Source organism: Triturus cristatus, chromosome 5_1 (genome assembly GCF_964204655.1).
Source record: "Triturus cristatus chromosome 5_1, aTriCri1.1, whole genome shotgun sequence".
Taxonomy (NCBI): Eukaryota; Metazoa; Chordata; class Amphibia; order Caudata; family Salamandridae; genus Triturus; species Triturus cristatus.
Genome location: NC_140587.1, coordinates 782,168,130 through 782,193,754, shown reverse-complemented (window position 1 = coordinate 782,193,754; position 25,625 = coordinate 782,168,130). Strand labels below are relative to the sequence as shown.

The window sequence follows — 25,625 nt, the reverse complement described above, 5'->3', positions numbered from 1 at the left end:
TGTGGGCGTTGTCGTTGAGTCTGTTCTGGAAGGCTGATTTTCGTGCGGCGCGGAGGAGTTGGTGGTGTTTGCGGGTGGCGTTCTTGAGAGCAGACATGTTCTCGTCGGTCTGGTTGAGGCGCCAAGACTTCGAGGGTGCGGCATTCTTTTTTGGAGTCCTTGAGGGTGGGGGTGAACCAGGAGTTTTTCTTGTGGTTGTTTTTGTTTGCTTGGGTCTTCAGGGGGGCCAGGGTGTTGGCACATTCGGAGATCCAGTTTGTGAGGTTGTTGGCGGCTTCGTCGGGGTCTGTAGTGCTGGCGGGGGGGGGGTTCTGGGAGAGGGCTGCTGTGAGTTTTTCGGTGGTGATACGGTTCCACTGCCTTCTCGGTGGTTGTTGGACGTGGTGGTGTACGGTGGTCTTCTTGAAGCTGAAGTAGACACAGCTGTGGTCCGTCCAGGAGAGTTCGGAGGTGTGGCTGAAAGAGATGTATTTGCTGGAGAAGAAGATGGGGTCGAGAGTGTGTCCGGCGTAGTGGGTGGGGCTGTTGACCAGTTGTTTCAGTCCGAGGTTGGCGAGGTTGTCCAGTAGGGTGGTGGTTTTGTTGTCGGCGCGGTTCTCCAGGTGGAAGTTGAGGTCCCCTAGGAGGATGTAGTCGGTGGACGGGAGTGCGTGTGGGCTGATGAAGTCTGCGACATCTTCGCTGAACTTTGTGCGTGGTCCTGGTGGTCTGTACATGAGGGTGCCTCCGAGGGTGGTCTTGGGGTCGCTGTGGATAGAGAAGTGGAGGTGTTCTGCTTCGGGGAGTGAGTCGTCGGTGTAGGTCGAGACGCGGATGGAGCTCTTGTGGCCGATGGCGATGCTTCCTTCGGTGCGGTTGGTGCGGTCTTTCCTGATGATTTTGTAGCCGTCGGGGATGGCTATGGTGATGTCGGGTGCCGAGGAGGGGTTCATCCAGGTCTCGGTGAGGAAGGCGATGTCCGGGTTTGTTGAGTCGATGAGGTTCCATAGTTCGATGGCATGCCTGTGGACGGATCGGGTGTTGATCAGGATGCATTCGAGGTTATTTCCGGAGGAGTTTTTCTTCTTGGGTGTGTTGTGTGTTCGTAGGCAGGTGAAGCGGCAGTTGCGGCAGGTGAAGGCTCCGTGGGTTCGCTTCGGGGTGGCGCGGCAGCAGCCCGGCGTGCGGCCGGGGTTGAGAGCGGTGAGGGAGGCGGTGTCGTAGGTCAGGCGGAGGCGGCGGGTGGGGTCGCGGGGACCAGGGGTCGTGGTGCTGGGCGCGGTCTAGGCTCGGACGGGCGCAGACGGGCTTGCCTCAGGCGCGCCTTTGGCGCGCCGGCGGCGCGGTCGCGCAGCGGCCGCCATATATGGGGTAGCCGGGGTCAGATGGGAGGAGGGCGGCGGGAGGGTAGGCGGGGTGGAGAAAAAAAGCGGGAAAACGGCGAAGTCCGTGAAAACGGCGAGGGGCCAGAAAAGGCGCCTAAAAAGGCGAGAAAACGGCGAGGGGCCGGGGAATCGGCCAAAAAAGGCGGAAAAAACAGGAAACGAGCACTAAAGGGACCGGGCACTCGGGGGGGGGGGGGGGGGCACGCACTCGGGGTACAAGGAGAGAGAAGGGGTCAGCACGCACTCTGGGACACTCGTTCAGGGAGACAAGAAAAGAGGGAAATTAATCACTCAGACCATCAACTGTGGGGCACTCATACGAGGATACACGGAGAGAAGGGGAAATACTCAGATACACACAAGGGGCACAACCGGGCACACAAGGCAGGAGGCAGGAGAGCACTGGTGGTGCTGGTGGCGCTGCGTGGGCAGGGGAGTGACCTACCCAAAGGTCAAGGGAGCAGAGTCTGAATCCACTCGAGGCCGAGTAGGAGTAGGGGACGTCAGACCCAAAACAGGAGAAGTCGCAGGCACAGGAGAAGACATCCTAGGCTCCTGAGAATCTCTCAGCGCTGGAGATGACCTTGGCGCTGGAGAACCCTTCGGCATTGGTGACTGCGCAGGAGAACCCCTCGGCGCCGTAGAGAGTGAGCCGGAGTCGCTTCAGGAGAAGGAGACGGCGAGATTAAATCTTTAGCCGGAGACGGCGACCTCAAAGCTCTACCCTCAACGGAAGTCGGGAACCGTGCCTTCTCTTCTTCTTGTATTTCCTCGACTTCGAAGAAAGCGAAGTCGACAACTTCGATTTTGACTTTGAACTCTTTCGGTGCCTCTTCTCTTTTAATGTATTCGCCATAAAAAGCTTAGCCACACGCTCCTTCAAAGCATTCGGATAATTCTTCCGACAACTGGAGCAGCCTTCGAAGTCATGGTCCGAAGAAAGACACCACAAACAGTCTTCATGGGGGTCAGTGATAGACATATGACCCCCACACTCTCTGCAAGGCTTGAAACCAGACTTCTTCGATGTCACCATAGCACTGTTACACCAAGGGAAACAGCAAATAACATAACTGTAAAGAAAAGGGCGAGTCCCAGAAAACCGTTACGAGTCGACGGCGCGAAAAAACGGGAACTGCCGTCAACAAGCCAACGAGGTTTTCTTGTGGGTCCGGTGACGTCATACGGAGTTGCGAGCAGAGCCATGCCATTATGACGTCATCGTCAACGTGGGAGAGCTAGAAATACATTTCCGTGGAATGATGGCGCAGGGGTAATTCAAAAGGTAAGAAATCCACAGGCAGATGTATCCATCAGAAGAAAACATTTTTTTCCATCTCAAATCATCTTTCATATACTATATAATTTGTCACTGCAACATAATTTGAGTAGAACATTGCTCTTCTCAAAGATCCTGTAGAAATAATGGATGAGTTGGAAATCTGAAGGCCCTCACATCCATAAAGCATGAGCTAAAACAAACAGTGGATAAAAAGTGAGTGGCGGCTCTATTGGTCCTGAACTTACCATCATCATTTGACAGTGTTGACACCACACGCTATTAAAAATACTGCATCTCGAAATATGTGAAAGTGGCCTGAAATGGATCGTCTCATACCTCAGAAATTTACAAAGTGAGCTGTATCTACCACCTTTTAAATCAGACCCTCACACCCAAATTGTAGCGTCTCTCTGGGATGCATCATATCTCCTTTCTTATTCACCCTCTGCTTAACCCCTTAACAGACTTGATTAGATTGTTCAACCTCACCAGTTACAACGATGCAGACAATATGCAAATCATTGCAAAAATGGATGGAAAAGGAAAACTCTAAAAGTCGAGATTTGATGACTGATTCCATTCCTTAAAAGCCTGGATGATAAATAACCACTTAGCTCAACACCTCAAAGATAATTTCCTAAGGGCAAAGGCACTAACAGCAGCCTAATTGTCATATGGTCGAAGGAGCTCACTGCCCCTCCAAGTCAATCAGTGACAAGAAACCTAGGAGTAACCATGGATTCAGACATATTCTTGATACCACATGTAAACAGATTTGGAAAGAGCACCTTCTATACAATGAACACTAAAGAATCTTCCCAGGTCTAGGGTACCACACAAAAACTACCATCTATCCTCCCAATAATACTTCCTCATACCTACACAGCACAGCATGGTACCAATGTAGGCAAGCACTTAAGTGGTCCACTTAGCCAACTTTATCTGACGACCTGGTTAAAAGGATCGCTACATGGAAGTAGTAAAGTAGGATCTGCTGCCATGGTTAACACCACTTTTTGCTTGGTGTCAGTGTGTTTTTGACCTAGTCTGCTGGGATCCTGCTAATCTGGACCTCAGCAACGGTGCTTTCTCCCCTAAATTCACATGGTAAATACTTTGGTACCGCCACGATTGCTACTGGTGTGCCCCTGTAAGTCCCTAGTATATGGTAGTAAGGTACCCAGGGCTTAGGTACACCAGGGGTCTCCCATAAGCTGCAGCATGTATTGTGCCACCCATGGGAGTCCACTTAAACTGTGACTACAGGTCTGCCATTGCAGTCTGTTTGAGTTGGTGCTTGCACTTCTCACAACAGATATAAGTTTCCTTTTATCTGAGGTCACAGCACTCTAAACCTATAACTCACCCTAATGGCAGGCTCTTCAGTACTGAGGGCAGGGTGCTTGGTTAGAAGTGTGAGTGTGCCCCTGTATGAGCAGGACACCCCTAAAAACCCTGGAGTCAATTCTCCAGGCGTTGTAAGTGCAGTCAGCGATTTTTAGACATAGTGGACATCAGTCGTTACGAGATGTTTAACTATATAGTGGCTGTACCAAACCCAGTCATGTTTAGTATTAAACATGCTGAAATCATACCCCAACACCAATTCCAGTGTTGGAAGTATGATCTCATGTACTAGAAGGCTCCTCAGGGGACCCCCCGGTACTCTTGGTAACAGCCTTTAAGGGTCTGCAAGCAAGCTAGTGCTGCTGCCAACCACACACGATTCTGCCCTCCTGCTGCTGAACCAAGCTCGAGCAGGGGAAGGTAGAACAATAGGTTTCCTTTCACATGGAGGTGTGACCACCTCCCAGTCAGGACTTAGTGTACTGGGCTGGGTCGCTTGCCAGCACCAACAGACTGCTTTGAAGGGCACATTTGGATACTCCAGTTTGAATAAGTTCAGGAACCCTTGGATCCCGCTCTGGCTTTAAAACGAACATAGGAGTATCCTCCCCTCTGTCCAGCCCCTCCTCTGGGAGGAACCCCCACGTTGTTCCAACCCTTTTCTTAGGGTACTTAAGGGCCCCTCTGTGGGTGGGTTCGCCGATTCATAGTGGATCAAGACTCAACCCTGAAACTATGTTGCTCTTCAATTGTCTGGAAACTAGTACTTCGACTGGAACTGAGACTGCATCAAGGAAGACTCCTGCTGTTCCTGGTCTCGCTGTTCAAGTCTTCTTTGTTGTCTGTGTCTGTGGCTTCATCCAGGTTCTACAGAAGAACTGTGGGCATAAAGGACATTCGAAGAAATTATCCCTTGGAGTGAAGGAGTCACTTACCTGCATCTGCAGGCACCGCAATAAAGCTGGCCGGTCTGCGGCTTCTATCTGGACTTCCCGAGGCCCAGCAACACAGGTGGTGCTTCTCCAGCTCCCTGGAGGCCTGGCCTGTCTTCTCAGCGCTTTTGAGGACAATATCCCTCGTAGGGGCCGCTAGAACCAAACCCCTGTGCACCGCGTCGACTTGCTGTTGCCAAGACTTGTTGGCTCTACACATCAGAGATTTTCGGGCTACAAGAAGCGCCATCACCTGATCCATCCAAGATTAGCGTCTTCACTGCGTCGTCTGCACCGTGGGCCTCCATCTTTGGTGAGCTGCTCGAGGTACTCTTGCAACTCTTGTGCCTTTGGCCTGTGGGTCCTTCGGAGGGTCTTCTCTTTCTTCAGTGGGCGCCTCTGCTTGCTCGGGCCAGCTCTGACTCTCCTGACTCTGGTAAGTCCCTTGGGCCTTGCTGGTCCCAACATTTGCTTCTTCTTGCCTTCCACGCCCGTTGCGGCTACAAAGACTTGTAGCTGCTACCATTGGACACCGACCACCTAGACACTGACATCCGACGTGGGGCAGCTCGTGCATGGCTCCTGGTCTTCCTCAGCGTCGCCTGGTCCTCACAACTGCAGCGACAAGGTCACTGTTGACTCTTCAGAACCTCTTGACATCGGTGGGCACTGTTCTTCCATGCCTCCTGCCATTACAGATAGTCTCTTCATTTCATCAATCTTAAACTTCAACACACGGTCGATAACTTCAGTAACAGATTTCAGAAGAATACACATGTGCAACAACTGCAGTCCGACAACATACCATTCTTCCAGGACACCATTTAGTACCCGTGCATGTAAACACAAGAAGTTGTTGGGAAATCCATCACTAACCACATCACCTGCCTCCTCAAATAATTCTGCATCTGAGTGGGAGAAGATCTGCACCCTTAAACATGGCTTCCAATTGCCATTTCAGTTTTAGTGCACTGGCAATCATAACTAACAAAGAAGAAGAAATACAGGGGAATGCACACACAACAAACTAGAGGTAAAGTGATAGGTATATGGGAAAGTTAATACTAAATAAAGGTTGGGAGGAAGCTAGTAAAAATGCACAATAAATTAGATCTTAGGTGCATGAGGAATATGGCATAGGCCTACAGCTCTAGAGTACAACCATTGAAGCAATCCTTAAATAGATCAAGAATCCAAAAAGTATAATCAAGGTTAAGCAGGAAAACTGTAACGTAACCTTATCTCGCACAGACAAGTGGAGCATTGTGGCGAAGCAGGGCAAGATATGATGGTATATGAGTCATTGTCAGATGAGGTTAAAATTTCAACCATCCAAAACAGAGCTTAGCTCAGTGCCAACACTAGCTAACACATAACACAACTTCTTATGTGGAAAAATCATGGTTTAACCCCACAATTCCAGTGCAGTTTTAACTTACCTGTCCATAAGGAACGCACAAATAAGATTCTTTGCGTCTTTTGATATATCACTATCATCAGGAAATGTAAGTGAATTCTTATGGTTCATAATCTTACTATATGTTCCCACCAAAGAATCAGCATAAAATGGTGTATCACCTATAAAAAGAAAAATCAAGTGAAATTTTAGCATTCCATTTCAAATTAACAGAATCATTCTATAGTGTAATCAGGAAAAGAATAGCAGTTGAATACACACCTTTATTATAGCAAACCTGTCATTCTGGAATAGTGTGTTGCGAGACCGCATTGGCCATGATGTGTTCCTTTTAACTCTCGATATTGAGGTGCATTAATAATATAAAAATACTACAGTTATTTAAACAGGGATGCTAAGGTGAGATTACTGAATGAAATGTTGGAAAATTGGGTGTGCTCTGAGTCTGCCTGTTCTGAATTATTGAGTGACTATGGTATTTAGACTGTGTACAAGTGGGCTAGGGAGAGAAGGCTGTGATGGTTGAGAGATGACCACAAACAGGTTACTTGGGAGCGGAGGAGAGGGTAATATATAAGCAGCATTTGGACAAAAGAATAGAAAGGACTTCTAAGGTTTAAACATTTGTTAAAAGAGCTGCCATGACTTTCACTTCCCGCTACCACTGCTTCATATGACAATCCCTTTTGTTATGCCATTACGTCAGATGCATTGTCTTATGCCACCATGGAACATCATACAGATAAATTGTTCACCCTGTGACAGCAATATCATCCGAGGGTTGACATGCCATACAGTATTAGGAAGCATGGAGAGTGCTGTCTAGACAAGACTGTACAAGGTAAACTTGACACATTGTTAAGAAGACATGGAGAGAATGATGATTTAATGATTCATCTATCTAAAGTACTGGGAGAACTTTAAGTAATTAATGTAAATAATACAAAGCATTCCCTCAGTCAAGAATGATTTGTTCGTCATGGAATCAATTCACAACGAACTCAGTTTTGGAGCACATTATGGGGAGGGCAAATTGGAGACGAGAGTATCCCATTACTGCAGCAGGAACTGCAAGTTATTTATGGCAAGTTATGCCAGTATCAGAATGTCTTGATTGGTGCAGTTGCCCAACCCTCTGCACCTTCGCTGGGGCAGAAAGACATTTCTCTGTCCTTGGCCAAAAGTGATAGAAAATGCCAGAGTGGCATTAGGCATAGCGGTCATACTAAATCTCTTCCCTGCAGTATGTGAGCAGATTATATCAGTTCTTTGACTAATGCAACCGTATTAGAAAAAAATTATTAGTACGTACTATGCCAATAGTTTTTTTTTGTTTTTTTTTTTTAAACGGCCCTATGCCCACATATAGGAGTACAGTGGGAAATAAGGAATGAAAAGCAACTGTTGCACACTTCCTCTTTATGTTTCGCTTTTTACAACATCAGCCTAAGTAGTAAATTACGTTTACCAATCTATGCTATTAGTAATGTATTAACATCAATATGCTTTGATGTTAACGACGCCATTGGAGATCATTGTCTTCGATTTCATCGTTTACGAAATGCCGCCCATTGCCACTATAAGTCATATCTGTAATGTTATTCATATAAAAGTAAAAGACTGTCACTGTTGACTGACTGATACATTTCAAATTTGCTACAGTCATCAATAAAGTTTGTTATAAAAAAAAAAACATCAATATGAAACTACTACTACAAAAACAACAAAAACAAGAACAAAACTGGTAACTCCAGAGCAGAAATGGTTCTTCAACTAGTGAAAGTGGAGGGAATAAAAAGTATTTTGCTCTGCACATCTTACAGGCTTGATTTGCCATTGATCAAGAGCTCAGGTTGTTCAACTTCACAGTTGGGAGAGAGGCATTTTACTATTTACATAGGTTACAGAGTTATGGCAGAAGGGCAAGGCGTTTATCAGCTAATTAGTTTACTTTCACAAGAGTACTAGAGCAATGGTGATATACACTTTCAACTATCCGCCATTGAAGCCGCCTCAACCTGAGAGGAGCATTTAATTGAGCATTATAAAACGTTTTGCTCCTCTTAAATCATTTTTCATATACTATATAATGTCAATGCAACACCGCTCAAGTAGAACATGGCTCTTGTGAATAACGGACGAGGTGGAAATCTGAAGGGCTGACTTCTAATCTGGTAGTCACGAAATGGAATAGAAGAAAATCTCTGCTATTGACTTATTGTAGAGAAAGCTAGAGAGCTATCCCTGACATACACTTTAAGGGGTTTTGCTTTCAACACTACCTGGGGTTGAATCAACACCCAATTTAGGGACAGCAAAATCAAAAGACGATGGAATAATGAGAAAATTAATCTTCATGTGCTGAACCCCTCACACCCTTCACCCTCTTACAAAACTACCCCCATTGGTCTATGGTTTCCCAAATCCAGGTAGCAACTGGAGCTGTGCTTTTACCCTGCCTGTGTTCTGGGTCTCTCTTGCTCTCAGTACAGCCGGCTCGTTGGATAGCGAAATCTCACTTAAGGAGCAAGGGCACAAAAAGTTAAGCTGTACATTGTTCTGGCCTTATGTGGCAACTACAGCTCATCATTCAGGACAGAGACAGCTCAAGCAATACTGGCTTGCAAGTGGATCTTGAAGGAAAAACAACTGGGTAACTTTCTTTGTATCGCATTTCTTACAGTTTAAGCACCAGAATTGTATTATATTAGTAATTGCATTTATATTATTATTATTATTATTATTATTATGTGTTCTTATATAGCGCTCAACTTACCCTTGGGCATCTTGGCGCTTGCATTGGGAACCCGTCCTGGTTTTTCCCTGTGAGATAACCCGTACTGGGCATCCCCAAGGTGAAAGCCAGGCATCCCGCCGCGGGGGGCCGTTGTGGAGATTAAGCAAGCTTGTTGCCCAGAGCTGCATAGTGTGAACTTGTGCTTAGAGTGGGCACCGAAGCGAGAATTATCGAGTCCGTGGACAATTGGGCTCCGGACCCTGCCACGTCAGGAATTGAACCCTGGTCCCGGGTCTGACCTCTGCTTCAGGGTATGCCTCCTCTAACCAGTAAGCTACACTTCTCCACTTATATAGTGCTTACTATCCCGGACGAGGCGTCAAATCGCTTTTTCGGCGAGTAGCACGCTACTCCGGGACCCATAGAGGATTAGTGTTGAATTAGTATAGTGAAATATGAAAGTAATTTTAAGTGGTGGATAGATTAGTCAGTTATTTGGATTCGGAACAATAGCAGAAGGATAGAAGAGGAAAAAAGTATTGTATTTATATTGCGCTTGTTTCCCCTGATGGGGAGTTTAAAGGGCTTTTTTTTTTGGCAAGTAGCACGCTACTCCGGAAACCCAAAAAGGATTAGTGGTGAATTAGTAAGGTGAAATATGAAAGTAATTTGAGTGGTGGATATTAGTTATTTGGAGTGAGAAGGATAGCGGAGGGATAGAAGGGGAAGAAAGGTGTGCATTCATATAAAACCTGTTACTCCTGATGGGTGTTGAAGCACTTTTCTGGTGAGTAGCACGCTACTCCGGAACCCATAAAGGACTAGTGTTGAAAATTAGTATGGTGAAATATGAAGTAATTTGAGTGGTGGATATGTTATTCAGTTATTTGGGTAGAGAAGGGTAGGCGGCGGGATAGAAGAGAGAAAGAGGTTTGTATTTATATAGCGCTTGCTACCCCTGATGGGGTTTTGAAGCGTTTTTTTGGGTGAGTAGCACGCTACCCCATAAGGATTAGTGTTGAATTAAAACATGAAAGTAATTTGAGTGGTGGATTATGTTAGCCAATTATTTGGATTGAGAAGGGGTAGAAAAGGGAAAAGGGTTTGCATTTATATAGCGCTTGTAACCCTGATGGGGTGGTGAAACGCTTTATTGGCTAGTAGCACGCTACTCTGGAACCCATAAAGGATTAGTGGTGAATTAGTATAATGGAATGTGGAATTTGAGAAGTGAACATGTTAGTCTGTTATTTTGATTGAAAGGGATACTGAAGGGACAGAAGAGTGAAGGATTTGGAATTTTTGTTTTCGGGGAGGTCATAGCAGTAGGAGGAGGCTTCTGGATGAGTATAAAAGGGGTTTTGGAGGGGAAGAGTCAGAGGGAAGAGTTTGGAAAAGTTTGTTTTGGGGGATTGGTAAAGTAAAAAGGTGTCAGATGATGCAAGGAGGGGTTGAGTAGGGGAGAGTCTAGAAAGGGTTATTTTGGGGATCATCGTAGTGGTATGGGGTTTGGGATAAATGAGAGTGGTTGTAGAGGATATATTGATAGACGTATAGTGTGAGAAACAGGGCAGTGCATTGGAAAGAGTAGTAGAAAGAAGTTTGAGATGAGTCAAAGTTGGGCTAGAAGATATATTGAGAGAAGTATTGGCTGAGAAAAAGGGTAGTGCATTGGAAATGCTAAATTAGAATAAAGTGATAAGTATATAGATCCATAAGTACATTGAAAGTATATAGATGCGTAAAGGAAGTAAGTATATGTCGATTAAAGATATTGATAGAGGTACAGGATGAGAAATAGGGTAGTGCATTGGATATGCTTTTTCAGGAGAAAAGTAACAAACACAGATCCAAGTACATGGAGGGTACATGGATGCACAATGGAAGCAAGTACATGGTAGCGGAACACCGAATAACTTACTGTGGGCCCATAACCTAATCTCCACAATCAGCATTAACTTATGAGTTGCATTCATTACACAGATGTAGATTTTAGGGGCGGGTCTTGTGCGCATGCTGCATCGAACCCTTGCCTTAGAAGTGGCATAGGGCCTAGCTGGCAGAGCTACATTTCTTTTGCATACACTGTCCCCCCTTCCAGACTAAGGCAAAATTCAGGAAGGGTCTACTGGCATGCATTAATGACTGTTGCGTACTTGAAAAAGCAACTCTGGTCATATCCCTGTACACATTTAGTCTGATAATTATTAGCTTAGTAAAAGAATATACCATTAACTAGAGGTCTCTGGCAATGGTTAAGAGACCAGGACAAGCTGGGAATCACATTTAATTTAATTGAATACAGCAATTTGAGCAGCCTGTCCCCAGTACTGCTTGATGGGGACTCTGTCTCTAATGCCAGCAGAGGCTCATCCAATAAACATCGTTCTCCGTCTCATGGGACAATTTAGGACTTAGCTGGTCTCCAAAGTGGAGCTATTTGATAATTGACTAAGTGGTTACTGAGTTGAATACCAAGAACATTCACCATTAACTTTACTGGCTTCGGGCGACAACGTTTGATCATTTCAACTGCTCTTCAGTTGAGTATGCAGCCACCTATGCTATCCAGTGCTGCACCAAAAACGAGTCAAGTAATGACCTCTGCCCCAGAACACACAAAAAGTACCTTATTTTCACTGTATGAACTTTTTTTTTTCTCTTAAGGCATTCCTATGCTCCTTTAAGTATGTAACCAATCTATTCAGTTCATTGTGTACTATTTACTATACCATGTCAAAGACTAACCCTCAACATCTCCTTGAATGAGCTACCCGTGTAGGTCAATTTGAGTTCAACAGCTTGGGTGAGCCTAGGACTTTAGTGGTGAACCCCAGTTTCCAGATGTTGCAATAGAATCTACTAACAAATGCAGTAGTAACAAAGCTTCAGTACATATAAAAATATGTAGAAAAACCAAGACAACCTAGAATATGGAACTTTAAGCAGGACCGGAGGAAAGCAAGACGTTTGCTGTGGATCACACTTTGGCCAATGCACGGTGCCTTGATATACTTACTGTCCGTAAGCAAATGTAGCTTCTCCACACAAGCACATATGCAGTACGACATGTTGAAACCATGGACTAATATGTGTACATATGACTACATCACTGGCTGTCAAAATGGGTCTCAATTTCTACTTAAGCAAGAAGGAACGCTTTAAACAATCTTACCAATTTCTCATTTCTTTCAGTAAGTGAAGCTAAGGACAAGGAATTGCTTGTGCGAATGCCTCTGGCCTCACGTTTTTCCACTAAGACAGCAGACCACTCTCTAATGTAGTTTCTGCACATTCGCATATAGAGGTCACAGCTACAGTCGAACATTTTGCTGGAGTTAATCGTTTAGACATCTGCCAGACAGAAGCTTTACAATACTCTGTTGCTTAGAGGTACAAGCTAGAGTCAAAGTGAGGAGTAAACGGTGCAGCGACACAGATTTAAAAAAAGTGAGGCTCATTCCCACTTTCCCGGATATTGTTGGGTACTGCTTGCTTCTTGATTTAAAATTATGTTGATTTATTAAGACTAAAGGGAATTTCCTCTCAACCTGAGAAGAAATGTGTACTTTCTTGTAAATACAGCTTCAGCAATAGTATTTTTCACAGATATAGTGTTAGGTGCCATAACAAACAATATATCCAACTATCTATAATGTCTAGACTTAGACACATCACATTAAAAAGATTCTAGGAAGCGTGGGCTGCATTTGTTTTAGCAGAAACATCTATAAATCGTTTACAAGTGACAAGCAGCATGCACAGTTATGCAAGCAACAAGTGTATGCTTTAAACTCAAACGCATAATACAATGGCTAGACCTCGTGTGGGTTAAAGGAAAGCAGCATAAAAAAAATACAAAGTAGTATAATCCCATGGTTTTACTTTTTGTATTCACAGAAGAACTACTGCCAAATTAAAGTCTTCTCCTAATTTCTCTCACTTGTGACATCTTGCATGTGCTGAAAAGTCAGAGTTGTTATGCAAGCTGCATCCACTGCCTCTTTCTCGAGGGTCATTTGAACTACAGCAGGCAGAAAGCAAGTGTATTTTTGCGGACCACAACAGGTATTAAAATCACAAGCCAAGGTACACATGCAGCCATGTCTCTAGTGTCATCTGCTTTTCCACACCAGTTCTCTGTTTAACAAAACTTGGCTCGTTTTTGGCCAAACTATAGAAATGCTAAGCTTTTCACCTAGAAAGTTTTTTTTCTCATTGGGGATCCAACATATGCTTAGTTTCAGTGCCATTATAAAGTGTCATGGAACTACAGACTGCCTTTACAAGCTATGCTTTGCAACCTATCACTGAGACTCATATGACAGAAAAACAAGGATCGCAACACACTACGGATGGTTAAGGGTTTTCCTCACAAGTACTCTTTTTCTAAAACGCCTCCCGTGAGTAAACTGGCATGTCCTCACACCACCTCTGCTCCAGCACTATGGAACTTTCCATGATTAAGTATCGTGGCTTCGCACCGGAGCTGGTAAAGAGGGCCCTACAGTGCATAAGGAGGAAAAAACAGGCACACTAGAGGTACCGGACATCCAATTACAGAGCTTGTTTTATCGCACCTCAGATTCCCACGCAGGCCAACAAAAGATTGCATTGGGCACATGTACTAGTGACTTCTGATCATAAAAAATTTAAGCTGTTGTTATGATGGAATAACACAGGACATTCTAAAGATTCATCTAAACATCTTATAATATTTGAAGAACTTCTTTAAAAAGGATCAACTGATTGAATTAGTTTCTTTGTGTGCTGATTGGGGACGCCCCTCATGCATGAGGGCAGCGCACTGTTGTATTCATATATCTATCTTCACACTCAGGAGGATTTACCCACCAGCACCACCTTCCTCATTTGACTTTAACTACATAGCATACCGAGGTGTGCATCAGTTTATTGACTTGTCTATCAACAAAAGAGAGGTCCATCAGGTGATCAGTGATACCCCGAACATCCTAACTTTGCACCTGGTCCAAGTACCACTAAATGGTAAAATTCATCAAAGATACATTTTCAGAAAGAGGCACAAGTAGGTCAGCAGTAGAGGACAATTGCACGTCCCATTTTTGAGGGTGTAGATTAGCAAAGCCTCTAAGATGCTAGAGCTTTCAGCATTCTGCATTGGTCAAAGGATGCCAGCCAGGACTGGTTCAGTATGGTCAGTTTTCGTGATCTTTCCAAATCAGCTCCTGGCCCCATAATACTCTAACCTCGCTTGACATGCCCAGTGGAGGTGGTTTTGGACCACTCAGTGCTACTTCCACAAGTATTTTTCCACCGAATGTTAGTCCCCATATTTGTGATAGCTAAGGCAGTGGGTTTTTCGAAGCAGTTTTCAGAGAGACATATCTTACGACACCAGAAGGGAACTACCCATACCCCCCATTTATTGTGTCCATTGAGTCGCCATGAAGCAGCACTAAAGCATATGCCAAACTATGGACTGGCACTTCTTTCCCACCCCTCTAACCAACTGTCCTACAAAATGTAACCTCCGCAAAGTATAATCTCTGTCAGGATTGATGGTTGCTCTTATTTCTGTAAAATGTTGATGTCTCCCTACTTCGGAGTGCCTACAGGACTCACACCCACAAATGTGTCCTTTCACTCAGCACCTCTTATGTTGTATCCAGCTCAGTCTTACCTACCAAACCAACATTCAACACTGTAATCAGAGTCCAACGTTTGAGGTCTCCCATACCAGTGAAGTCCCAGCTTCTTCTCAGTGAGGAACATTTTCTTAACGTATTTAAATGGTAATTGCTATGGATTTGCTAAGAGCCCTTTCAAGAGCACAATTGTTCAAGCCAAACCACATGATCCTGCTTCATATTTGCAGTTACAAAGACAATGTTCCTGTCACTGTCAGTCAGTCTTTCCTTTTGAGCTTTTTGGACCACCACAGTGCCAGTTATGATACTTGGGAGTAGGACCTAAAACGAATGCCTCCTTTGGGCTAAGACAAAAACTTATGGGCACCAATACGATGAACATGACCTTGCAAAGGAAGGGCCTTCTGACATCCTTGTTACCAAAAAGGGCCAATCACATAAAAAAATCCTGAGTATGAAATGAATATGGTGGCAGAAAAAATATGCTAGAAGCTGTATTCTACACCAATGAAGCATGAGGTTATCTCAAAATGCAGAGCACTAACTGACAAGTAGTGTTTACCTCACACTTATTTGCTCAGTGTTGTGGGTTATTTGGGTGTCTCAGTTGGGTAAAGAGCTTTTCTGCTTCCACTTATACTCCATTGGTTACCAATTCTCAGTCTGTCTGGCGCTATTCAGCATCTACTGAACACTGCTTCTAACAGGGTCATCAAGATTGAGATGAAGTTGGGTGACTCTTCAACCTTCATTCCCCTTCCGCACCCACCAAATAGTAAGTCTAAAACTTCCGCCGCACGTTTGTGATCCAATAGGCCAGGTGTAGAGGCATCAAAATCCTCATGTTATTAGCCTTCAGCCCAAACACTTTCCAATGGCAGAAACAACGAGAGGCCTTTAGAATGGTTATAATGACCTTGAAGGTAAAAGTCTCTGTCTGGCAGCCAGTAAACGTACATGTTCAATACAGAGGGAAGGACTTTGCTTTTCAAAGGTGAACACTGCAAAAACATTGTTGGGAGGGTCAGAGAGGAATAGTGCAGGGTTGGCTGAAAAGGGGCTAATTGGTAATGCAAAAATAAAAAAAGTTGAATTCTATTGTGCCTCAACTAGGATTCCTAACATGCTGATCCATTAAGTTGTTCTGAAAGAAACATGTATATTAAAATGTGGTTTTAGTAATAGTGAAATGCTCCCTCTCCTTTACCTAGGGTTTAATGACCTGATGTTTGCAAACAGTGGCTTTCTTTTCATTGTCTGAGGTCAAGAACAGCACATGGAGCGTGAAGTGAGGCTTCTCCAGCTGTCTATAACTTAGAAACTTTAGGAAACTCATAGCAACACTATCTTATTTTTAAGAGAATTTTTGCAATTGTTGAAACAAATTTTACTTTGTTGCGCCCAAAGATAACTCTACCTTAACTTGGACAAAGATCTATCTGCAAGGTCACTTTTTTTTATTAGCATTTGAATGTACTGCACCAACCCCCATCTCCTCAGATGTCACAGCGAACAGTCTTTGGCTGTACAGTTGTGGTGTACCTGGGAGTCATGTTCTGAATCCTATTCAACACCGACTTTATTAACAGCACCAGGTTCAAAAAAATAGGCCATGGATAATCGATAAAATAATTTTTCGTTAAAGGTTGGAAATGTTAGGAAATGTAAAAAAAAAAAAAAAAAAAAAAGTACTTTTTAATCAGAATATGAAACTCATAACAAGCCTTTTGAGGGGAGTATTGGGTTTTGGCATTTTGTAAAGTACAAAAAATAGTGTAAAACGTCCATGAACAGTTTTCTTTTTTAATATCTCGGTTAACAAATATGGCTCGACAGGCAGCAGCTCTATACAGTAATTGTTTTGTGGCACAAACCTTTTTAATATAAATCTACATATGTTATTTATGCATCTATGCAGGGATTCCTTTTTTACGTCTTAAGACACCTGGAGAATATCGGAGGAGGCCAACAAAAGACGTCTGCCACCTGATTTTCATTGTCAAAGTCTGCTTTGCGGAACAAAATGGCTTGAGAAGCACCAGGTTCTGGCAAGGAGCAGTGGGTAACCACAATACTTAACAATAACTAATAAAATAAACTTTTTTGCACAACAGACTTTAATATAATATATTCATATATATTACATTTCATGTTTTATTGTGTTTAGGACTGACAAATCTGCCTCCAAAGGAAATGCAGCTTTTTTGGAATTCCTAAATTTCAATTCGATTTTACAAAATTGACATCTGAAAGAGGTACAAACTTCCGGAGGTATCTAACACATGCAAACTAGCAATACTAAGCTACAGTAATCACATCCTGTATTAGGCAAAATAACATTTCTTTCCAACTGAGAGGCTATTTAGCAGTAACACAGATGATGGGTTTTATGATTCAAAGTGTGATCGGATGAAATTAGGAGAGTCAGACCCTGTCAGGGAGCATTCCTTGTTAAATCCATCTAACTATAATACTCAAGAAGGCTGGGCTATCATCTTTTAATTCCCATCTTAGTTGGTGAGGTGCTAAGAGCAGCGTACTTTGTATCCAAAGGGATAAAAACAAGATTAGAAGTGAGAGAGTTAGGGTAGAAAGAGAAAGCGTGAGGGGAGAAAGAACGATGATAGAAAAATAAAGTTTTAGTGGGGAAAGAGTGTGACGACCAGGATGCAGAGTCAACTTAAAGTACTTTAGCAAGCTTGTATGGTCTTGACTTTTTCTAAGGATGAGTTTAATGTTTTGGAAAATAAGCTTGAGGTCTAGGAGAGGTTAGGAGGGGGAATAGGTAGTTTGATGTGCTTAAAATGGTTACATTCCTAAGTATGGATCAGTACTTTTCCATAGTTGTCGTGATGATCTCAGTGGGTGTTTTCAAGTAGAATGTTATCTGCACTCCTGATGAAGAATTACCATACACACCATGAGTGAAAGGCTATACTAGTTGCACTTTTCCATTCTCTAAGTAAGAGGAGATTAATAAGAAATATGTCTGGGCGTTGGCGGGGGTGCTTCGAGCCATTATGGTGAATTCTATGTATATCTGGATAGTGTAACAGCCAGTAGTCCTCAACTAGGTATGGCGTCGTAGGGCCACCGTTGTCGAAACTGCTCTCCCTAGCGAGTCAGTGGTATCCAGTCCACATCTAATGATGAACTTAGCTGCTTAGCTGCATCCCTCCCGTCGGCAACAGACTGAAAGAGCACAGTCCACGCTACCTCTGAAACCGTTGACAGTACCTGCGCAACCGTATCCCACAGAGTGTGGGAATAGCGGCATAAAAGGCATGCGGTGTTCATCGACCACAATGCACGGCTGGTGGAAGAAAACATTTTCTTGCCTAAGTTGTCCAGCCTCCTGAATTCCTGATCCGGTGGTGCGGTTGGGAATGCACCAGTATTCACATGAGAAGTGGAGGCTTAGACCACTAAGCTCTCCAGAGTAGGGTGTACTGTGAGAAATTTAGGGTCCCCTGGAGCAGAACAGTGGTGGCGGCTTACTGTCCTGTTCACAGGAGCCCCTGCGTCTGACTTGGACCAAATCCCAGCAGGGAAAGCAGGGATTTGTTAAAAGGGAGAAGTGGTTCTGAAGAGGTCACTCCTGGTTGAAGCACTTCCGTCAAGTGGTTAGCCTTCACTGCCGCGAGGGCAAGCTAAGGTTCAGGATCCTCGGCCGCCCTCCTCACCACCATTGTGAAGGAAGCTCCTTCCTCCATAATATGGTGGGGGGAGAAAGCATGCCAGTATCTGTAGATGTGCCCGTTCCTCTGGGGCACACCAAATCCACATACCAGTCCATGTTAGTATTCTATGGCTCGTATTCTTCAGGGTCAAGCGACCCCCTCCCATTCCTCTCCGTGTCCTAGCCTATAAGAAGAGGGACTCAGGCTCCGGCCTGGAAGGCATGTCCAGCCGTCAGGCGATGCCCCTTCGCCTCCATGTCAGTCTCGGGGATATAAATGGGGACAGTGTTGCTCATGGGCGCTGGCAGGATCTGTCTAGGGACCGGCACCGGGTAATGTTGAGAAGGCATAACCGGTGACAATCTAGATGCATCTGTGGATCTCGGAGGCCCGACTGGCACCGGGGCCAGAGCAACCTTGGTGGATCCAGAAAGCGTCCCTCCCACACCAACGGGCCCGAATGCGCGCCAGAGGGAACGGACCACCCAAATATGAGGTGCAAAGCCTAATAGAATTCTTTTAATTGGGCAGGTGTTGCTCCAGCTCCCGGAAACCAAACAGCTTTACCGTGCTGGCTAGGAGACACAGACGGCGACCGTTCTGCACACGGCGTTCTGGATACTGCATAATTAGAAGAAACGACAATATAAACAAAAGGTTTCCTGCCTCCGATACAGACGGGCATACAAGATGCTTCAGCCCAGCTTAAAAACCGTTTTCAATAGACAAACAAACGAAAATACGCCGTCTCCACCAGCATCAGAAACATGTGATTGAAGATGTTTTGATGCAAGCCACCATCCTGCTCCTTGAGTTACGGTAAATATTTTCTTCTACAGTCGTCCCAAGTAAAAGTGGAACAGACTGCTTTTTTGCGTTCTAGGTCCTGAGGAGAACCCGGCCCAAGAGTCTGACATCATGGCATGCAGGTGCCTGGAGTGATGGCAGCGGGGGGATGAAGAGTAGCCGTGCTTGAATTTTTAAATATTTATTACAGGATTTGTTAGACTTGCCTGAGCCATATGACCTCTAGGACGACTGGTCTCAGGAGCAAGAGCATGTCCTCGACTTCTACCGGGACTGTGTCTATGACTTCCAGAGTTCCCCAATGGTAAGCTGGGCCTCTTGGTCCCAAGTAGCCTTTGTATTCATTTTGACACAACAGTTGCACGACTTAAGACTAGTATTTGGTGCATTATAGGATTCTTGATTTTTTCGTTCAAGGGAAAAAAATCTGTGTTCAGTAGAACAGGATTCAAATGCTTGGGATTCATGTCGGCAGGGGCAGAAATAAAGGAATAGACATCAGCGTGCAGAGGTAGCACATATTTACAGGCTCCGACGCTATAGCTGGGATAGGACGGATCCATCATCTGACTGAATTGGCTCAGTTGAGAGATTTCCCATCACACCATAGAGCACTCCAGTTGTTTAAACTGAGTTGCAATGCAACTGAGTAGAAGTATCACAAGGTGACGGAGGAGGAGGCAAAATTCTTCCCAAAGATAAAAGAGTTCGGGTCAGGCACTGTGTATTAGGAGGGGTGGTTAGGTGTTTGTATTAAATAAAGATGGAATAAGATTTTTTTAAAGGCCCCATTCAGGGGCGGGGGGGGGGGGGCAGGGGTGAGGGCGGGGGGGGGGGCGGAGAGGCCTCGGTTTTTCCTTCCCTTTTTCGTTTGTTCAGGGGTATGCCTGATCAGTTATTATAGATATAGTGTTGTAATCTGACCTAGCTGGGGAGGGCTACCCTACCCCAATGCTTGTACTGCCTCTTTAGATGTACATCAAAATTAATAAAAAGCTGAACTGTAAATGGCATTTCACAAACAGGATATTCACTGCTTTGATGCGTCTCTGCTCAAGACCTAAAAACTTTAGCAATTCCTTCCTTAAGACTGTAGAACGATTCACGACGTCAGACCACTCCCCAGTAGTGATACGTTTATCAGACCGCTTCCCAGTAGCGATACGGATGGGCAGTCTTCCCGCGTCCTCACGTCCGATCTGGCAGCTGAACGCCTGGTTCCTTCAGGACAAGGATTTCAGGGACCAAGTAGGGGATGAGCTCCGCCAATATTTTACCGCTAATCACAGGTCGGTTTCCTCTCCTGGCACCCTAGGGGAAGCCGGTAAGGCCACTATCGGGGGCTTTGCAAAGGGCCAACTAAACTCAAACGTACGAAGCAAGATTCCCACCTCCCACTCCAAGAGGCCAGGCTGTTCTAATTGAGACTCAGCCTCCGGAGGGGCGATCAGAGGCCCAAGACAGGAGACTTGCATTTCTCAGAGACTAGATGAAACAGACCTCCTTGGAGGCAGCCAAACTGTTGTGGAGGTCCTCCATGGCGCGAGTATATGGGTGGTGAGACAAAAACTGGAAACTCAGGCACCACCTGGCCACTTACCCAATGACCAACCGTATCATCCCTAAGGTGATCGGTTCGGACGGAGTGAGCCAGTGAAGCCCCATTGCAGTGGCCCAGTGCTTTGCCACCTACTACGCTACTCTTTACTCTGCGCAGCCTCCCACTCTCTCGCTCCTGGAGCTCCTCCAGCGCAAACAACTTTCCCTCCCGTGACTTAGTGAGTCTGAGGCGGAGGTTCTCGACCTCCCGATCACCCTGGAGGAAGTCAGTGATGCCATATCGCACTTGGCTGCGGGTAAGACACCAGGGCCAGACAGGTTCCCACAAGAGTTTTATGCGTCCTACCGAGACACTCTGATCACCCACCCTCTACAGCTGTATCGGGAGGCATCTGATTGGGGCTCATTCCGTCCAGAGACGGATATGGCCACTACCGTGGTGATCCCGAAGTCTCAACCTCCCTCGAAGCACTGCCCCGATAACCGCCCCATCTCCCTCATTAACCCGGAACTCAAACTCTTCGCCTCGGTCCTAGCCAATCGTATACGGCCGCACCTGGCCACACCCCGACCAGTGCGGGTTTATGCCCTCCTGGGGAACCCGGCACTGCCTTAGACGCCTCCACCTCGCTTTAGCAAACCGGCAACAGCTATCCCCGTACCTGTCCCTCCGTCTCATAGATTTTGAGAAAGCATTCGACTCGGTGGAGTGGCGTTATCTAGAGGAGGTATTGATGGAAATGGGTTGTGGGGGCCCCCTTCCGCGGCCTGGTTAAGATTCTTTATTGCAAACCCAGGGCCCAAGTGCTAGTCAACGGAGCCATGTCTAATCCCTTTCCCGTCAGAAGAGGCAAGGATGCCCCCTCTCACCCCTCCTATTTGCGTTGGCGATGGAGCCCTTTGCCTGCCTTGTACAGTCTGACCAGCTCTTCACGGGCTGGAGATGGCCTGGCTTAGAGGAAGACAAGGTCGCCCTTTATGCTGATGACGTTCTACTATTCCTAGCAGCCCCGGCTCGGTCGGGATCCCGATGCCTCCGGGCCCTGAATCTCTTTGAACAAACCCCCCGGCCTTCGTTTGAACTCGGCTAAATCCGTTCTGGTCCCCCTTCACCTTTCAAGAGAGCGCTTAGACTGGCAGTCGTCGATACCTCTTCGGCGACAGTCCTTCAAGTATGTGGGGTTTGGGTTGCCCTTCTTCCTTACCTCGCTTGGTCACTCAACGTCACCCAATTGGTGAAGAATGCCCGGGTTGACCTCAAGTGGCAAACTCTTCCACTGAACCCTATGGGTAGAATAGCCTTATTTAAAATCATGGTCCTACCCAAATTCCTTTATATGCTCCAGAATACACATCTCTCCTTCTCGCGGTCGTGGTTCCGAGAGCTGGACAGCATTCCCATCAAATTCCTGTTGGGGGGGTGTGGGTCGGAGTCCTCGATTGGCCCTCGTCCAGTGCCGGATCCAGCCATTTGACGGCTGTCTGGGAATGACGAATCTCCACCTTTATTAACAAGCAACTCGGCTCCTCACCGTACATGACTGCTTTAACGCGGGCTGGTCTGACCAGTCATATCGCTTGGAACTGCACACCCTGGGCCTGTCTAACCTCCAAGGGATGCTTTATGGGAGCGCTATCCCCCAAACTCTACCCGAGATCACCCACGGGGTGCTTTTGGCCTGGCGAGCGTCTTTGCGCCACACCCAATGGTTGGATAAACTGACCCAACATACCCCACTGTGGTGCGGCACACGGCTCCGGGAGGTCGCCAACCTCGGGCTTTAGAATGTAGGACCTCATTTGTATTTCCCTGCTGGGTGACATCTGGGGTGGGAGTCACATACGCACCTTTCAAGAACTGTAAACTCGTTACTCCCTTCACGCTTCCCAGTTCTACAGATACCTTCAAATACGCCATGACCTCCATTCTCACATTTCAGATGGCACCTTCCTACCCGAATATAGCCCGTCCGAAGCCCAGACCATGACTGGTAATCTGGGGAAGGGGGGAATCTCTTGTATTTATCGTCCCCTCATCAATAACACCCCTAACACACTCTCACACCTCAGGGACAGATGGAAGGGTTGGCTTGGGTCTTTGGACGACACCGACTGGAGGGATGCATTGATGTCTCCCAAAACAGTCACAGCCTCAGCACAGCTTCGCCTGGTTCAAGTCTATTATCTTCATACTGCTTATCCAACGCCGCTGCGTCTCCTTCGGGCTGGGCTGCGATCTGATGCATCATGTCCCCGCTGCACCCACCCACAGGCTGATTTTTATCACATTGTGTGGTGTGGCGTTGCTCCACAATTACGTGCTACTGGGAGTCAGTAACTGGGGAACTCACTGAGGTTCTAGGCTGGGAGGTTCCTCTTAACCCTATGAATGTTCTGCTAGGTGTCACCGAGGGGCTGGATGGTTCCAGAGCTGAGAAGCTCTTTCTCAACACAGCACTGATGGTGGCCAAAAGGGACATTGCGGCTAACTGTCTGAGTTCGGCTGCCCCCACCATGACACGCTGGCGCAGAGGGGTGGACTGGTGCGCTGCTCAGGAGCAACCCCTGTATGAGGCAAGAGGCTGCCCAAAGAAATTCTGTAGAATGTGGGACAAATGGGTTGGGGTAGTGGAAGACTAATATCCCCAATTCGAGGTTGGGATTAGGTACAACAATGTCTTTACTTCTGCCTTGCTTATCAGTTCCTCTTTATTGATCTAACGTCCTCTTGTATTTGCCTTGCACAGCCAAATGTACGAACAGCTGGTGTTATTTTTTGTTGGTTCCCTATAAAATCAATAAAATTGGTTATCAAAAAAAGAATTCCTTCCTAATTTAGGGAGATTAATGCTTGTGGTATGGAAGGCTACATCATTAAGGTCCTTAAAAACAGACATCAGCATTGTAGCCTCAGACTGGTTACAACACTAACATATACCCCGTTGATGATGTTTCAGCAAGAAGAGCTCAGCGACTTACTTAACTACTAAAATTGCAAACTATCAATGGACGCTTGAACTAGTCTGCCTTATGGCGTAATGGCAAGCTCTTGCAAACCTTTTCTTGACATCGAATAATAAGATTTTGATCAAGTAAAGGATTGCACTCTTCCCGCAGAATCACAAATTCCGTTTATGCGGATATACACCTTTAGTCAAAGGTACCTGGCATTGCCTCTATAGCTTTACTCTCCCTAAAGAACAAACTAAAATGTGAAAAATCTATGTCCTGTGGCTCCAATCTGTCGAACATCATGTGATACCTCCCCTCTGCTCCTGGTAAAAAGCCGAGAAGGCATTTTCAAATTTATATCGAGCTTGATGTACCTAAAAATGCAATCTGAAAATCATGTGAAGCCCACATTTTTGCTATAATAATTTTGCTACTGGAAGTTATCAGCTTTTGCATGAGCCCAATAATGGGTAGAATATAAAAAGCAATTTGATTGTCCATTTCCACAGTCTCTGGCTTCTTTGGATGCTTCCTGTTTTGGCACTTGTTAGTGCGGTCTGTCAACATTTTCACTTTTTCCCTGAAGAACAATTGCTTGAATGCAAGCCTACCCACCCTCGATTCCAAAACAAGGATTTGGATCAGTGGTACTCCACCCCTCCAGAATTCCAGAGCTATCAATCCTTCCAGATTTGAGCCCTGAAATAGATGGAACACATCTGTAAACTCCTTTTAGATAATTAAATGCTTACAAGTCCACCGCACCAGAGTGTTTTCATGATGATTCATTGTTATGATGTCCGCTCAATGCCCCAAGGAGGTTCATTTGAAGCCCACAGTGTTAAATTAAGAGATTCTAAGAAGCTATCAATTTTCAAAGTGCCACGGTTTGGAACTCTCCCACTATCAGTAGCAGCCTTGAAATCTTTACATCAAAACGACCATTACAACGTTTCTGTAAATGATATAGATCAAAGTAATTACAGCAGTGTTTTGGATGTTTCCAGCCCATTAGAAGCATGAAGGTGAGCACATTCAAGTGTTAATTATCACCTATTGTAAACTGCAGATAGTTCAGTGGATAGTAACGTGGAAGAGAGTCTTAGAGGTAAAGAGTGTAACTCTACACCTGACATTTGATAGGCAAGGTACATTTTTTACTTCTATGATGGGTCTGAGAACCATTCAGATTTTTCCAGAATAAGCCTTTTTGCGTTTAGCTATCTCTGCTATAGACAGTTTTTAAGCACCTCTTTAATTTCCCATAAGGCTTTTCACTCGTAAGTGCATTTCTCAAGTTTCTAAACCCTTACTTTTTCTATAAACTCTATAGTGTTGTGACAAATTGTTTGCATCCGTTTGTACAGTGTTTAATCAGGAAATTAAAGAAATGTTTGGCGCAGAAAGATTCCTAAGGCTCTACGTGTCCACATCTGTTTGAATTGATTGAAAAGAAAAGGCTCAATCCACCTACTTTCAAAAAACCATCTGCCTTAATATCCAAAATAAACAAGCCTTATCTAGGTCTTCCCACAAAGAGCTGTAAAGGTTTGATGGCCATCAAATCTCTATAGGCCCCTTACGCATCTTGAGCCTCCTAGCAAAAGAGAGACCTTCAAATACACTGACCCCAACCCAGTACCAGGAAGGGTCCCAACAAACTGAGCCTCAAACTTCCTACCCCCGAAGCCCAAGGGGGGAGACCCCTAACAGACAGACTCCCCTAATACAATGGAGGGGCTCTCAAACATATAGAGCCCTCTAGCACAAGGGTGCGGCCCCTAACACAGTTCCTACTTTCCCCACAGAACAATAGAGAGGCTTCTCAAACACACAGTACAAGTGAGGGATCACTAACGTACTGACTCCACTAGCACAGGAGACCCCCAAACACATTGGCTACCTCTAGTACCAGAG

At 45.4% G+C, this 25,625-nt stretch overlaps 1 protein-coding gene across 2 annotated transcripts in view; it reads right to left on the bottom strand.

The window, feature by feature from the left end:
* The window catches only part of ROCK1 (Rho associated coiled-coil containing protein kinase 1), a 1,783,501-nt gene that overhangs the window by 1,297,130 nt on the left and 460,746 nt on the right, over positions 1-25,625 (bottom strand). For both annotated transcript variants that reach the window (XM_085605798.1, XM_085605799.1), the window contains exon 8: positions 6,365-6,503. In XM_085605798.1, coding sequence (XP_085461924.1) covers positions 6,365-6,503 — 139 coding nt within the window. The remainder of the gene's footprint in view (positions 1-6,364; positions 6,504-25,625) is intronic.